Source organism: Palaemon carinicauda, chromosome 10 (assembly GCF_036898095.1).
Source record: "Palaemon carinicauda isolate YSFRI2023 chromosome 10, ASM3689809v2, whole genome shotgun sequence".
In the NCBI taxonomy this organism is placed as follows: domain Eukaryota; kingdom Metazoa; phylum Arthropoda; class Malacostraca; order Decapoda; family Palaemonidae; genus Palaemon; species Palaemon carinicauda.
This window is the reverse complement of record NC_090734.1, coordinates 157,818,364-157,832,284: the sequence shown is the minus strand read 5'-3', so window position 1 is coordinate 157,832,284 and position 13,921 is coordinate 157,818,364. Positions and strand designations below refer to the sequence as shown.

At 41.3% G+C, this 13,921-nt stretch overlaps 1 protein-coding gene across 8 annotated transcripts in view; it reads left to right on the top strand.

The window, feature by feature from the left end:
* The window catches only part of LOC137648908 (protein tramtrack, alpha isoform-like), a 92,572-nt gene that overhangs the window by 54,857 nt on the left and 23,794 nt on the right, over positions 1-13,921 (top strand). For 7 of the 8 annotated variants that reach the window (XM_068382088.1, XM_068382087.1, XM_068382082.1 and 4 more), the window contains exon 13: positions 12,598-12,651. The exons of the other annotated variant lie outside the window; for it this stretch is intronic. In XM_068382088.1, coding sequence (XP_068238189.1) covers positions 12,598-12,651 — 54 coding nt within the window. The remainder of the gene's footprint in view (positions 1-12,597; positions 12,652-13,921) is intronic. 8 annotated transcript variants of the gene reach the window in all.

The following is a 13,921-nucleotide window of genomic DNA, read 5'->3' as shown; positions in this document are numbered from 1 at the left end:
TTCAAAACTTGAACTCGTTTTGGATAGATTTAATTATGGTGACGAAGAGAGTATGGACTCTCTTTCACTTTTAAATGGCCGACCCTTCCCTTAGACGGAAGTGTTGGTGTCGAAGAGAGTATAGACTCTCTCTCACTTTTAATGACCGACCCTTCCCTTAGACGGAAGTGTGTTTAGGTTTTTGGTAATTTTGCTTAACAAAGTTATAGATTTATGTTATATCTCTCTGCCATTTATAGGCCTCTTCGATTAACTTTTCATTTATTATAAACTTATAAAAATTAATTTTTATGTTTGTTTATATGCGACCTTTCCTAATAGTAGGCGGTCCTTTCTTGGAACCGAAGTTAATTAACATTGAGCCCGTCATATCGTATTTCCTGTTAAGAATTTATGCTATTTTAATTTTAATGTTTTTGAAAGAATTTCTTTGATAGTCTCGTACTGTTTTCAAAGATGAACTAACGTTTAGTTTAGTCTCCGCAGTTGTTGACGTTCAGAACGTTCAACATGCGCTCTATCGTTACGATAGAGAGAGAGTATTTCACGGTTTCACGTTGCAGTAAGAGTAAACCGATTCTAGCGTTTCGTTCATTCTTTCTTAGCTTAAATGGTTTTAATTCTAATAAAGGAACTTTTTATTTGGGAAACCTTTCAGTTTTTTTCCTTTAACAAATAATATGTTTTAACGATATACAGTATAATTGGGCTCATCTCTCAGGTTCTAAGTCAAGAGAGAGAGAGAGAGAGATAGAGACGGAGGGAGAGAGAGGAGGATAAACGTTTCGTTCAAGCGGGTAACGTTGTTCTCGTTTTTTACTCTTCTCCCTAGTCGCTATAGGGGAAGAAGGTAAAACGTTTCTAGAGTTTTATTCTTGTTCCCAGGCTTTATGCGGTGAGAGATTTTAAACGTCGTTTATTTGATCTAGTGTTTAGTCTCTTTTCCAGCCACTGAATTCTTTATCTTTCATTATGTTTTTCTGTTACATTGTAAAACTGTTTTCGCAATTACTACCTTTTAATGAAGGATAGGATTGCGTGTTTCAGGTACAAATCACTTAAAGTTTCGAGTTCAGTGAAATAAGTGCAAACAGAAAATCAAAAGTGATAAAGTGATATGCGCAAAGTGTTACAGTGTTGCGTTCGAGGGTTCGTTTGTTCGTGCCAGTTGTTCACCTTGTCCGATACCTCTTATAAGCTCCCAAGCCCAGGGGAGAAGTAATGTCGAAGGACTTATGGGTTCCACAGGTCTTGATATACGAACAGACGTTTCCCTCCGTGGTTTCGGGTGTATCTACACACGTTGCCGACGTGATCACCCCACCCACACAAAGACGAGAGAGCCCATTTATTCCTCGTCTGCGGAAGAGGTTTCTCGCAGAAACCATGGACCAAATCTTGCAGCTTTTAAGTGCAAGTCGGTCCCTTCCGCGCAAGTCCAACGGCCTAGGTGTAGCCACTGGGTCAGTTCGGACTCGCTCCAGTCATCCGACGACTGCACACCTCCCAAGAGAGGCAAGGTGGTACCGCAACAGGCAGTAACTCCGTCTGTTGCCGCACCAGCTGTTTTAGACCCTCAGTCACAACGGACAGTAGCTCCGTTTGTTGTTGTCTTTCATAGACCCTAGTGGTCCATGCTGCAGACTATGCAGTCTCAGCTTGCGGCATTCATGCAGGAGTATCATGCTGAGAAGGTTAACACTGCTCCTGTTAATCTACAACCCGCCGAGGTTGTGCGCTCAGCAGATACTGCGGCTGCCTGCTCCCACTCTCCACCTGTGAGAGCTCCACCACCGATGCGCAGTCCACCCTGCCAGACGCATGTTCTTGCTGCTCCATCCGTTGACATGCGTGAGCTTCCGCATCAGCAGTGGGAAGGTGCTGTAGAGCTGCCGGGTTCCAGCACTATGCGGCTTTCTCCGCAACCCATGCAGCATGCTCCGCATACCATACAGCATGCTCCACAACCCACCGCAGCCCCTCCCACGCTCCAGCACTCTGCTTTTGTTGTTGCCAGCTCCCACACTCCGACTGCGGAGAAGGTTGACGATGCACCCGTGGGCCTACACCTCCCACGGTTGTGCGCCCGGCATGGCTTCCTGCTCTCACACTCTTGTTGTGAGAGCTCCTCCACCCATGCACAGTCAACCCTGCCAGATGTATGATGACTCCCACACACAGAGCACTCCGTTGCCGTGCGTGAGCTACCACAAGCTGCCGTGTTTTGACACGGTGTGTCAGCCTCCACAACACACTGTGGTTACCGCCACTCGCCCGCAGCAAACTAGTCAGTCAGGAGTTGAGGCTTCCCCACACAACTTTGGTTGTTGCCATCTCACAGCCTTCTGGTCTGCTACTTATACACCAGTGCTGTATGTCCTCACGCTCCTGTTGTGGTTGACAGTTCAGTTTTTGACAGTTCACAGACTGTCAAGCAGTTTCATAACGTTACCTTCTGGTCTGCTGCTTTTGCACCAGTGAAACCCTCACTGAGAGAACCTAGCTTTTCTCGGATATGGTTCCTGTAGATGAGAAAGTGCTGTTCTCCCTCCTTCTGATATTCCCTTGAGGACTCTGTCATTTGGAGAGGAGCCTTAAGCTGCTTAGCCTCCTATGGACTTTAATTTAAGCATAACATGCTTCCAGGGAGGGTAAATGGTTCCGCTTCAGTCGCTAACCCCGTCTGTTGCCACACCTGCTCCCTTAGACCTTGGGCTTTGTTGCAAGACATGCAGTCCAAGCTTAGTCCTTGATAGAGGATTTTTTACGGAGAAGAACCTTCTTGCCAACGACCTTCCTACCGGTTGGTTGTACGCCCTGTTGACGCTGAGGTATCCTACTCACGTCCGCCAGTTGAGATGGTTCCTCCACCGGTGCGACCCAGTGTGGGTTGCCAGTCGCACGTTGACGTTAAGCTACTCTCGGAGGTGGTTGTGGACGTTCAATGTTTCACTGGGAAGACGTTCAACAACCAGCAGAGGTGACTTGTTGTGACGCAGTGCGGCAACCTCAGCAACCCGATAAGGGGTTGTCTGTACTACCCAGACAGTCTAGACAGTTTCGGGTTGTCGCTGTACTTCCTCGCATCCCCATGGTTGACAGTTCACAGACTGTGCAGCAGTACCATGATCTTGTGTCCGGCTCCGTCACGCATCCACCAGTGCGACCGGATTCAGCGAGTCAGACGTTGCCCACTCCGTTGCCGTTTCCTCATCAGTTTCGGATGAGGAACCCTCTGATGAGGACATGGCTGAACAAGATCAATCCCCAGCCCTGCTATCCATCCAGAAGATGCTGAAGAAGGAATACGGCCCTGTCAGGCTGTGGATGAGTCTGGTTAGGACACTGTCATCCGTGGTTCAATTGGTGTCACTTGGAAGACTTCACCTCCGTCCTCTTCGGTTTCATCTAGCTCTTCACTGGAAAAGGACGAGACGCTAGAAGCGGTCTCGATCCCGGTTTCCGGAAGATAAGTCTGGTCTAACCTGAGGTAAGGACTTTATCAACCTTTTATAGGGTCTTCCCCTGACTGTTCAGACCCCCAACCACGTTCTCTTCTCAGACGCATCGGACGTAGGCTGGGGTGCGACCTTAGGCGGTAGGGAATGCTCGGGATTATGGAACTCGAGCCAAAGGACAATGCATTTTAACTGCAAGAAGCTTCTGGCAGTACGTCTGACCTGGAAAAGCTTCAGGTCTCTCCTTCAAGACAAAGTACAGTAGGGTCCCGAATTACACGTGTTCTAATTACGCGATTCCTCAATTACGCGATCGATAGTTTTTAAAAATTAATTTTCCTGTATCTGCGAGGAGCATTCTAAATCCGCGAGTCAAGCACTGCGAAGCGTAGGAAATCTATTATTTTCTTAATTGTATTGGGGGGGGGGTGATGGTTCCCCGATGTCTGAGAAGGGGGGGGGGGAGAATGTGAGAGAAAGATTTCTGTTCAAACATTTTAAGACTAGTTTTGGATGAAAAATGTTAAGGTTTGCCCATCTGTTGTGTGAACTTGTCGCTAGGCCTAGCCTAACTGTCCAACACCTATATGTATAATATTCCATATTTGTACTAATTAATTTTTATACTTGCGTTGTGATTATGGTGAAAAATCATTATTCATTAAACTTTAAATTAAAAACCATCAAAATAAAGACTATTTTATATCATGCTACTGCCAAACATGTCACCACAACCAAACCCATTACTTTGTTTAGTACGTTCCATCGCCGGTCATAACGAACTCGCTAACCAATTTTAACATCTGTCTATAGGTTAACTTTTGCGGCAAAAGATATCTTACCAGGTACTATGTAATAATAATGTTATAATTAATGTTGTTTTATTTATCCTTATAAAATCAAAATATATGAAATATGAGCAATTTTGTTTCGTGTTTTTTTTTTCTTAAAAAAAACGCCTTCATAAAAGGAAAACATTTTTTTTACGTTTCATCGTCGATCATAAACGCATTTACTCCTGAAAGTGATATTGAAGAGCTTTTACTAAAGATGTTATTATAAATAAAGATTATAAATAGGTGGTAAAATATCTATAATTAAAGTGTAGCAGCATCAAGAAATGTTGGGGTTCGCCCTTTACATAAGAATGTACTGTACATTGGATTAGACAGAACGTAGAAAAATCAATTAGGGAAAAATCGGTATTCGATATCCTCTTCACCAGCATCGTCAATCGGGCTTTTTATTTTTTTTATTCTCAGTCGCTAACTAGTTATCGCACTGCCAAGATCTGCACACATTCCGATAATTCACATTTGAAGGTTTTCTGGGAGAGGATGGATAGAGAAAATACCGAACTATATAAAATGTTTTTTTAACCTGTTAAGCGTCACCCACGTGATAAACCGTTCACCACGATCTACTCGGTACCGCCTTCAACTGTATATTCCGTTCATGACTTTAATTGCCTTTTACAAGCCGTCAGTCTCGTGATGTTACTTTACTCGTATAGTAAGTATAGGATCACCACTTGGCAACACTCTCAGCATATGGGGACTGTGAATAGAAACTTATATGATGTCTGGCAACTATTTTTCTGAAGGTAGCTTGATGTTACAAAACTGTGGTTTCCTATCAGTGCACTCGGGCGTTCATGCATAAGTGGTTATTTGTTGTTCCTTTTGTAATGAAAGGTCTAAAGAGGAAGGTTATTTCTTTAGATGAAATAAATGATATTCTTGTTGTGGAATTTGATAATGAAAACCTGTTTGATAATGAGAGCACTAGTTCTGAATCCTCCAGTGATGAGTATATTGAAGAAACAAAGTTTTCTTTCGATGCCGAAAGCGAAAATGACTTCTCATTACCGAATGACTGGACAACGAAATTTCACAAAACTATAAAGGGAAAGGAAACGCCGAGAGAGAGAGAGAGAGAGAGAGAGAGAGAGAGAATAAAGTGGATAAATAATGTACAAATGTATGACGAACATATTTGAAAACTATACAGGAAACGATATGAAGAGAGAGAGAGAGAGGAGAGACCTATCCCTTTCCTTTTGTTGCTTATCCAGGCGCAAGATTTACGATTGAAGGTAAAAAGAACCCATTAGAATATTCAGTATTATGTAGCCATTTGAAATTAAATAATAGTAGTATTAATTGTTTTTTTTACTCAACCATTTAATTAATATCCCTACTTTTAACTATAATTACGAATTATAAGCATAAAGAAATTATATTAACTTTGAAAAATTATCATTAGTGAAATGACCGCTCAGGGCAAAAAAAGCGTGATTATCGTACAGCAGCCTAGTGCACACTTGCGCCTAGTGGCCGTGTTTACGTGTGGGAGTGTCATCATGGATATACAGTACTATACTCTGCGACGAATTCTCGAGTGGTTCTCTTCTGGCGGGGGGGAACCCGACGCACCGGCCCACGAGGGCGGGGGGGAGACCGAGAACGCCACACTGCCCCATACCGGGTCTTCTGAGGAAGCGTGCTCCCCTGCCACGTGGCCCGATCCGCCCGAAACACTCGCGGCCCTTCCGTTTACTCCCGAGGGGCCAGCCCTTGGTTCCTCCGTCACACTGGGTTCACTTGGGAGGACACTATGGCTCACAATCACACTGGGGGCTTGCTGGCCACTCCTCTGCGAAGGAGACGGAGAGGCCGAGGCTTCGTCGGACCGATCACTGACCGACTGTAAGGAAGACACGCCATTCACTTTCTTTGGGGAACGCTTAGACGACTTCTTTTTCTTAGTACCATAACGTACCCACTGAATTCCGTCCCAACTCACGCACTCGGAACATGTGTCCGAGGAGGAACAAACTTTACCCCTGCACGTGGAACAAAGGGAATGCGGGTCCACCTCTGGTTTAGAGAGGAAAGCCCCACACGACTTTCCTGCTCTAGGACCAGGACAACGTCGCACGTTCTCCATCGTTCGCACACGAAGGTCAACACTAACGAGTTACAGAAAACCCTGGATAACACAAGGGGAACGGACTGAGGACACTTTGCGAAAACGCACTATCGCAGAAAAAACACAAGTCCGTACACTGGGAACACGTGGGAACACAACGCGCCAAAGGATCGAAAGATTTAAGCGAGAGAGTGAGATGCTTCGGATCTCACGACCAAGGACTTAATGATGTCCTGACCCGGGAAAAGCAGTGACCTGCCCTAATCCGGGCCGAAGGAATTATCCTGGCGGCGGGGGTAGAAACTATCGGAAGCGAGATAGGGGGGGTAGCGCGGGAAATCTTGGTCGAGTTTGAGAGAGGATCAAGGACCCTCCGAAGAGGTAATTCTCGGTAAGTATGTTAGGAAAAATAAAAATTACTTAAAATTTTTCATTTTTAACTATTGCTAGATACGTACTGTATCAAACCTTGAAAACCCTTTTTTGTTTTTTGTATCTATAGGAAATAATTCTACATCATTCGGAAAATACTGAAAACAGTAAGCTATGCATAGTACAGTAGTAAATACTAGTCATAGAAAATTATCAAAACTTTAACAACTTTTTATTGTTTTATTTATCCATAAAAGAAATTTTGTACAGTATTTTATAAAAAAAATCTATAAGAAAGATTTCTTACAGTATTGTTAAGATAAAAGCTACAATATATATATATATATATATATATATATATATATATATATATATATATATATATATATATATATATATATATATATATATATATATAATATACATACATACATACATACATACATACATACATACATACATACATACACACATACATACACACACAGTGTATATACAGTATATATATAGCTAGATAGCTAGAAATGGAGTGAAAAAAAAATTGACGGGTAGGTTGCTGTTTGCCGCCATGATGTGTTTCGAAATATACGAATTTCTAATTACACGAGGCCTTTCATCGACCAAATTCTCGCATAATTCGGGACCCTACTGTAATGGAGGTCAACACGGACAACTCCCTGCTTTGATGTTCATCTCCTAGCAAGGAGGGACCTACTCTCTGACATGGTGCGAGTTCGCTAGTGACCTCCTTTCCTGTTCAACAGGTCTAGACTTTTCACTAGTAACAAATTTCTTCCAAGGCAACTTGAATGTCTTAGCAGTTTGTCTCAGTAGGAAGGGACAATAATTCCAACATATTGGACCCTCCACAGAGATGTATGCAAGAGACTTTGGGTCACCTGGGGCCAGCCAACCATAGATCTCTTCGCAACCTCGATGTCCAAGAGGCTCTCAATACTTTGCTCACCTATCCCGGACCCAGCAGTGGTTCTTTTAGATGCCTTTCTACTAGATTAGTCTCATCTAGATCTTTATGCATTCCCTCCGTTCTAGATTGTCAACAAGGTACTGCAGAAGTTCGCCTCTCACGATGGGACAAAGTTGACACTAGTTGCTTCCCTCTGGCCCGCGAGAGAATAACTTACCGAGGTACTTCGATGGCCAGTAGACGTTCCCAGAACTCTTCCCCTAAGGGTGGACCTGCTACGTCTGCCACGCGTAAGAAGGTACTCCAAGGCCTCCACGCTCTTCGTCTCACTGCCTTCAGAGTATCGAAAGACACTCGAGAACTAGAGGTTTTTCGAAGGAGGCAACCAGAGCGATTGTTAGAGCAAGGAGAACATCCACCCTTAGAGTCTACCAATCGAAGTGGGAAATCTTCCTAAACTGGTGCAAGTCAGTATCCGTATCCTCGACCAGTACCTCTGTAACTCATATAGCTGACTTCCTCTTATATCTGAGGAAAGAGCGATCTCTTTCAGCTCCCACTTTCAAGGGTTACAGAAGCATGTTGGCATCAGTCTTCCGTCACAGAGGCTTAGATCTTTCCAACAATAAAGATCTACAGGACCTCCTTTAGTCTTTTGAGACCACGAAGGAGCGTCGTTTGGTTACACCTGGTTGGAATTTAGACGTGGTTCTAAGATTCCTTATGTTAGACAGGTTCGAACCACTTCAATCAGCCTCCCTGAAAGATCTCACCTTTAAGACTCTTTTCCTGATATGCTTAACCACAGCTAAAAGAGTCAGTGAGATTCATGCCTTCAGCAAGAACATCGGATTTTCATCCGAAACGGCTACATGTTCTACATCTTGGTTTTCTAGCCAAACACGAGCTGCCTTCTCGGCCTTGACCAATATCGTTCGTTATTCCAAACTTATCGTATGGTTGGAAATGAACTAGAAAGAGTATTATGTCCTGTAAGAGCTCTTAAGTTCTATTTTAAAAACCTTTACGGGGCCCGTCTGAAGCTTTATGGTGTTCAGTTAAGAATTCATCTTTGCCTATGTCAGAGAATTCTTTATCCTATTATTTTCAGACTGTTAATACGAGAAGCTTATTCTCTTCTGAATGAGGAAGACCAAGCTTGGCTGAAGGTAAGGACACACGAAGTTAGAGCTGTCACAACTTCCGTGACCTTTTACTAAAATAGATCTCTGCAAAATATTTTCGACGCAACCTTTTGGAAAAGCTAATCAGTGTTCGCGTCTTTTATCTTAAGAATGTCCAGTCTCTTTACGAGAACTGCTACACTCTGGGACCATACAATTCCCTAATTCCAGAACCTTTTTAATCTTTCTCTTGAAATATTTCTGGGTTGTCCGGAAGGCTAAGAAGCCTTCCGCATCCTGGTTGATTTGGCGGGTGGTCAAATTCTTTCTTGAGAAGCGCCTGGATTAGAGGTTGTGATGAGGTCCTTTAGTATGGGTTGCAGCCCTTCATACTTCAGCACCTAGGAGTCGCTCAGCATCCTAAGAGGATCGCTAGGCTCAGTAAGGAAGACGTACTTAAAAAGGCAGAGTAATGGTTCAAGTCGACTTCCTTACCAGGTACTTATTTATTTTGTTTGTTATTTTGAATAACGGCTAAAATAAGATACGGGATACTTAGCTTCTTTGTTAACATGTATGCTGGTCTCCACCCACCACCCTGGGTGTGAATCAGCTACATGATCATCGGGTAAGATTAATATTGAAAAATGTTATTTTCATTAGTAAAATAAATTTTTGAATATACTTACCCGATGATCTTGAATTTAAGGACCCGCCCTTCCTCCCCATAGAGAACCAGTGGACCGAGGAGAAAATTGAGTTCTTGCTGACAAGAAGTACTTGAGTACCTACTCACAGATGGCGCTGTTGTGTACACCCCCACCTGTATAGCGATCGCTGGCGTATCCCGACCGTAGATTTCTGTCGGGCAACAGAGTTGACAGCTACATGATCATCGGGTAAGTATATTCAAAAATTTATTTTACTAATGAAAATAACATTTTAAATGGGTACTGTTCTGGGCACATGCTTTTAGGAAAGGATTTTCCGAAAAGGCTAATCCTTTGCCAAGAAGATTAAGGGTAATTTAAAGGCTTTTCGGATTTCTGCCGAAGGGTACAGATGGATGTTATGGATTTCTTTATTTCAGCAGTATCCCTAGACTAATGGTTTCTATTAGCGAAATCAAGGACAAAACTCATCCGCCATGGAGTTCTTGAGACAAGCATGGTGTTTTAATCCTTTTTTCAGTCGTAGAAAAAGTTACATCCACACAAGGTAACATTATAGGTTGTGGTTTGTGGTTCATGTAGGTTTGGAAAGTACATTTAAAAACAAAACTGACGGCAGGATTTCTTAGTCTGAATTAACAATCTTAAGACTCGGTGGTTTAACTTAGGTTCCTGGGGAGTTGAGACTAAAGCCCATTCACTTACACTCAGGGATTACTGCAGTTAACAGGGAAGCGATTACTACAAGGTTTGTTTCATGAAATAACCATGTACAGTACTCTGCTTTAGCCAGAAGAATTTCGGTCACTGTTCAGAAATGCAGATCTCTGTGGTAGCTGTAGGAATCATCCCCTTACTGAATATCTTCTTGACTCTTAGCTTCAGCCAGAAGAATTCCGGTCTCTCTGTTCAGACATGCAGATCTCTGTGGTAGCTGTAGGAATCATCCCCTTGCTGAATATCTTCTTGACTCTTAGTTCTTGACTTAGTTTTAATCATCATCTTGGAAGACAAATTATACAGTAGTCCATGTGTTGGATGACTAGGAAGTTTATCTCCCCCGTCCATTCATCATAATCAGGTTAATTACTGCATAGTGAATTTTCAGAGGGTCTTTTGATAGGCTTATTTACCTCTGTTGACTTGAGCAAGGGTGATTTGACAAACTTTTGATATATCTGGTCAGGTGTCTTGCCAAACGTTAAAAGCTCACATCTATATTTAAACATACTCCATTGGAATCTGGGAATAGCGTTCAATCACACCGGGAGATTATTCTGCATTGACTTCTTGGCAGAAATAAACGAGGCTGTCCCGAAGCTTTATAAAAAGTTGGTCGTCTAACTTGAACCAAGTACTATTGCATTTTGCCCCTCTTCTTCTTCTTCTTCTTCTTCTTCTTCTTACTGATAGGAAGACAAATATGATCAATATCACTGCTTCACAGATAGCTGACTATTTGTTTCTTTGACTAACAGAATGAGTTGTTTATTTTGGTATACAAGTTTGTTAATCTAAACTGGCTGTGGCTAGTCCTAGGAGTTTCTGTGAACGACCATAAAGTCCTGTAGATGAGGTCTTCTTTTCAAGCTTTTATCAACTTGACGTTAGTAAAAAAAAAAAAAACTTGACTTTTGAAACAAAATCCTTGGTAACTGGTACTTTTTTCATGTGTTCTTTGTCATGCCAGCCAGGGCTGATGATGATCTTTCTTAAGAACAATCTGTCTATATCTATGGACTCATGAGTGGTACTCACTGACTTTTCTTGTCCTTTTGGCGAGTCAAAAATCAAGTTACCAGAAAAATTTTCCCTCTGGCTCACACAAGAAGGGCGTACATGAATAGTGGTAAAGCATTTCAAATTAGTATATTTTTCCTCGTGTTGGTCAATGTGGTTCAAGTCCCACTCAAACTTGTTAGTTCATTTGGTTGCTGCAACCTCACCATCCTTGTGAGGTAAGGATGGGGGTTTGGGGGAGCCCATAGGTCTATCTGCCGAGTCATCAGCAGCCATTGCCTGGCCCTCCTTGGTCCTAGCTTGGGTGGATAGGTGGCTTGGGCCCTGATCATATGTATATATGGTCAGTCTCTAGGGCAATGTCACTGTCCCTTGCCTCTGCCATTCATGAGTGGCCTTTAAACTTTTATATCGGTGATCTTTGGACATTTATAAAACTGATCCTGCCTTGTTTTTAAACAATTTTACGTTGGATTGAAAAAAAAAAAGAATCTTGATAATGAAACAGTTTCATAGGATAGCATGTAAAGATGCCAAAAAATGGATGACTGGTGGCACAGGAATTGCGATGGTCATTTCTGTAGATGAGGTTATTTTCGTAGTTGTATTATCCTCACTATAACCTGCCAATTCATATATCCGTTATGGTATTCTGTGATGTAGATTTTTAGACGTCGTTTACTTCTATGTCACTTGGTAAATAAGTGCCGTACAGTATACTGTCCTCTGCTGCTACATTAGTTACACCGTGAAGTACCCTGTAGTAGTACAGTAATGATTTCAGTAAGAACAAAATAATAATCAAAGAAAGCCTACATGTGTATGCCAATTTTAACTATATCTAGGATCTACCTATATTATTATTTTCAGTTCCTGTTATCTCTCAATCAACGAAATGATAACTTTGAAGGGGTTGTGACTGTGAAAAACAAATTGAAGCCATTAATAGTTAAGATTATGCCTTGTAGTTTCCATCATCTCCAGAGCTGATGTAGTTAACAGTGGTTCATGAAAGCAGTTTGTTAACCGTTTTACCCCCAATGGACGTACGGGTACGTTTCACAAAACTCATCCCTTTACCCCCATGGACGTACCGGTACGTCTTTGCAAAAAACAATTTACATTTTGCATATTTTTGATAACTTTATGAGAAACTTCAGGCATTTTCCAATAGAATGAGACTAACCTGAGCTCTCTCTGATAAAAATTAAGGCTGTTAGAGCAGTTTAAAAAAATTTTATTGCAAAATGTGCTTGAAAAAGAAAACGCTTGGGGGTTAAAGGTTGGAAAGTTCCAAATAGTGGGGGTAAAAGGGTTAAGTAGGTCTCACTCCGGGTTGATACTTTGTACCCACTTTACTGTCCTTGATTCAGGTTGGAGACGATATGCCGAGCCTCGATGGAGGAGGAGCTGATGATACAACAGAGGTAGAGAATGTAGTTGAGAAATAATTGGGTTTGTGTGGGAGGTTTTGTGTTAGCTACAAGCCTAAAGGTCATGATGATGAAACTGTTATTGTTGTGTCCCCCTAGCTTCCATAAATGTTTGTGCATGAATTTAGTCTTCAGTTTTTTTTTTTCCAATTTCTATTTGATAATATTAAATGAAATAGAAATGGACTGCAATATGTAACAAAGTATGCATACAGGTCAATGCTCGTACTTGTTACATACAAACGTGAATTTGAAAGTTTTAAGAAAATGTAGGTTTTGAAAGCTTTTGGGTTTTTTGTTGGTAAAGTGTATAATTGGAAATTATGAATTGTATATATTTGTGGTGTTATTGTCCGATTTATGGATGTGGAGGTCATTGGTACATTCTACCAACAAAGTAAAATACTAATTCCATATCATCTATTACAGTTTAGTGGTTGAGTTCTAATTAACTTAGGAGTGCTTAGAATATTTGGAGAATTAATGCCGAATATGATTTTAACAAAGAAATCAAATAAAATTTATCATTGTGTGGGTTTTGCAAAATAGTGGAGTGATAGTTTTCATTTTGGCAGATAAAGTTTGATTTCTTTGATTGAAATACATACATATACCAAGGCACTTTCCCCAATTTTGGGGGTAGCTGACATCAAACAAATGAAACAAAAAAGGGGACGTCTCCTCTCTACGTTCCTCTCTACATTGTACAGTTTAAATATGGCGACAGTTGTAAGTTCTTTTTATGAGATGATAATTACAAAAATCACTAGGTCAAGTTCTTAACATCGACTCAATTACTGGCTTAATTTGCCTTTTGTCTTTATGTTAAAATATAGATAGCTAGTTTGAAGACATTCATTTTAAGGTTACACTTATAAGAAAGATAAAAATTAGCTCATGTTCATTTAGTATTACTTCCAGTAGAAAGTATAGATAAGCAAAGAAATTCCTTTTCTAGATTTCCATATTTAGCAATCAAATCCAGGAATTCACACCTTTCCTTCATCAGCCGATTGTGGCAAAAACCTTGCAAAGATACACCTTAATCAGTCCAGCAACGAGCTGATTTGAAAGCTTGATGTTGTGGAGGAAAAGCTGAAATTGATACTTTTTTATGGAAAGAATAAGACTTTTTTATGAAAGTATTAAATTGTTAATTTAAACGAGAGAGATCCTAAATGCTATTCAGAAAAACACTAGAAAAGAAAGATTATGGAAACATTGAATGTTCGTTAATGATTTTTTATATCGGCTTTTCTTTTTG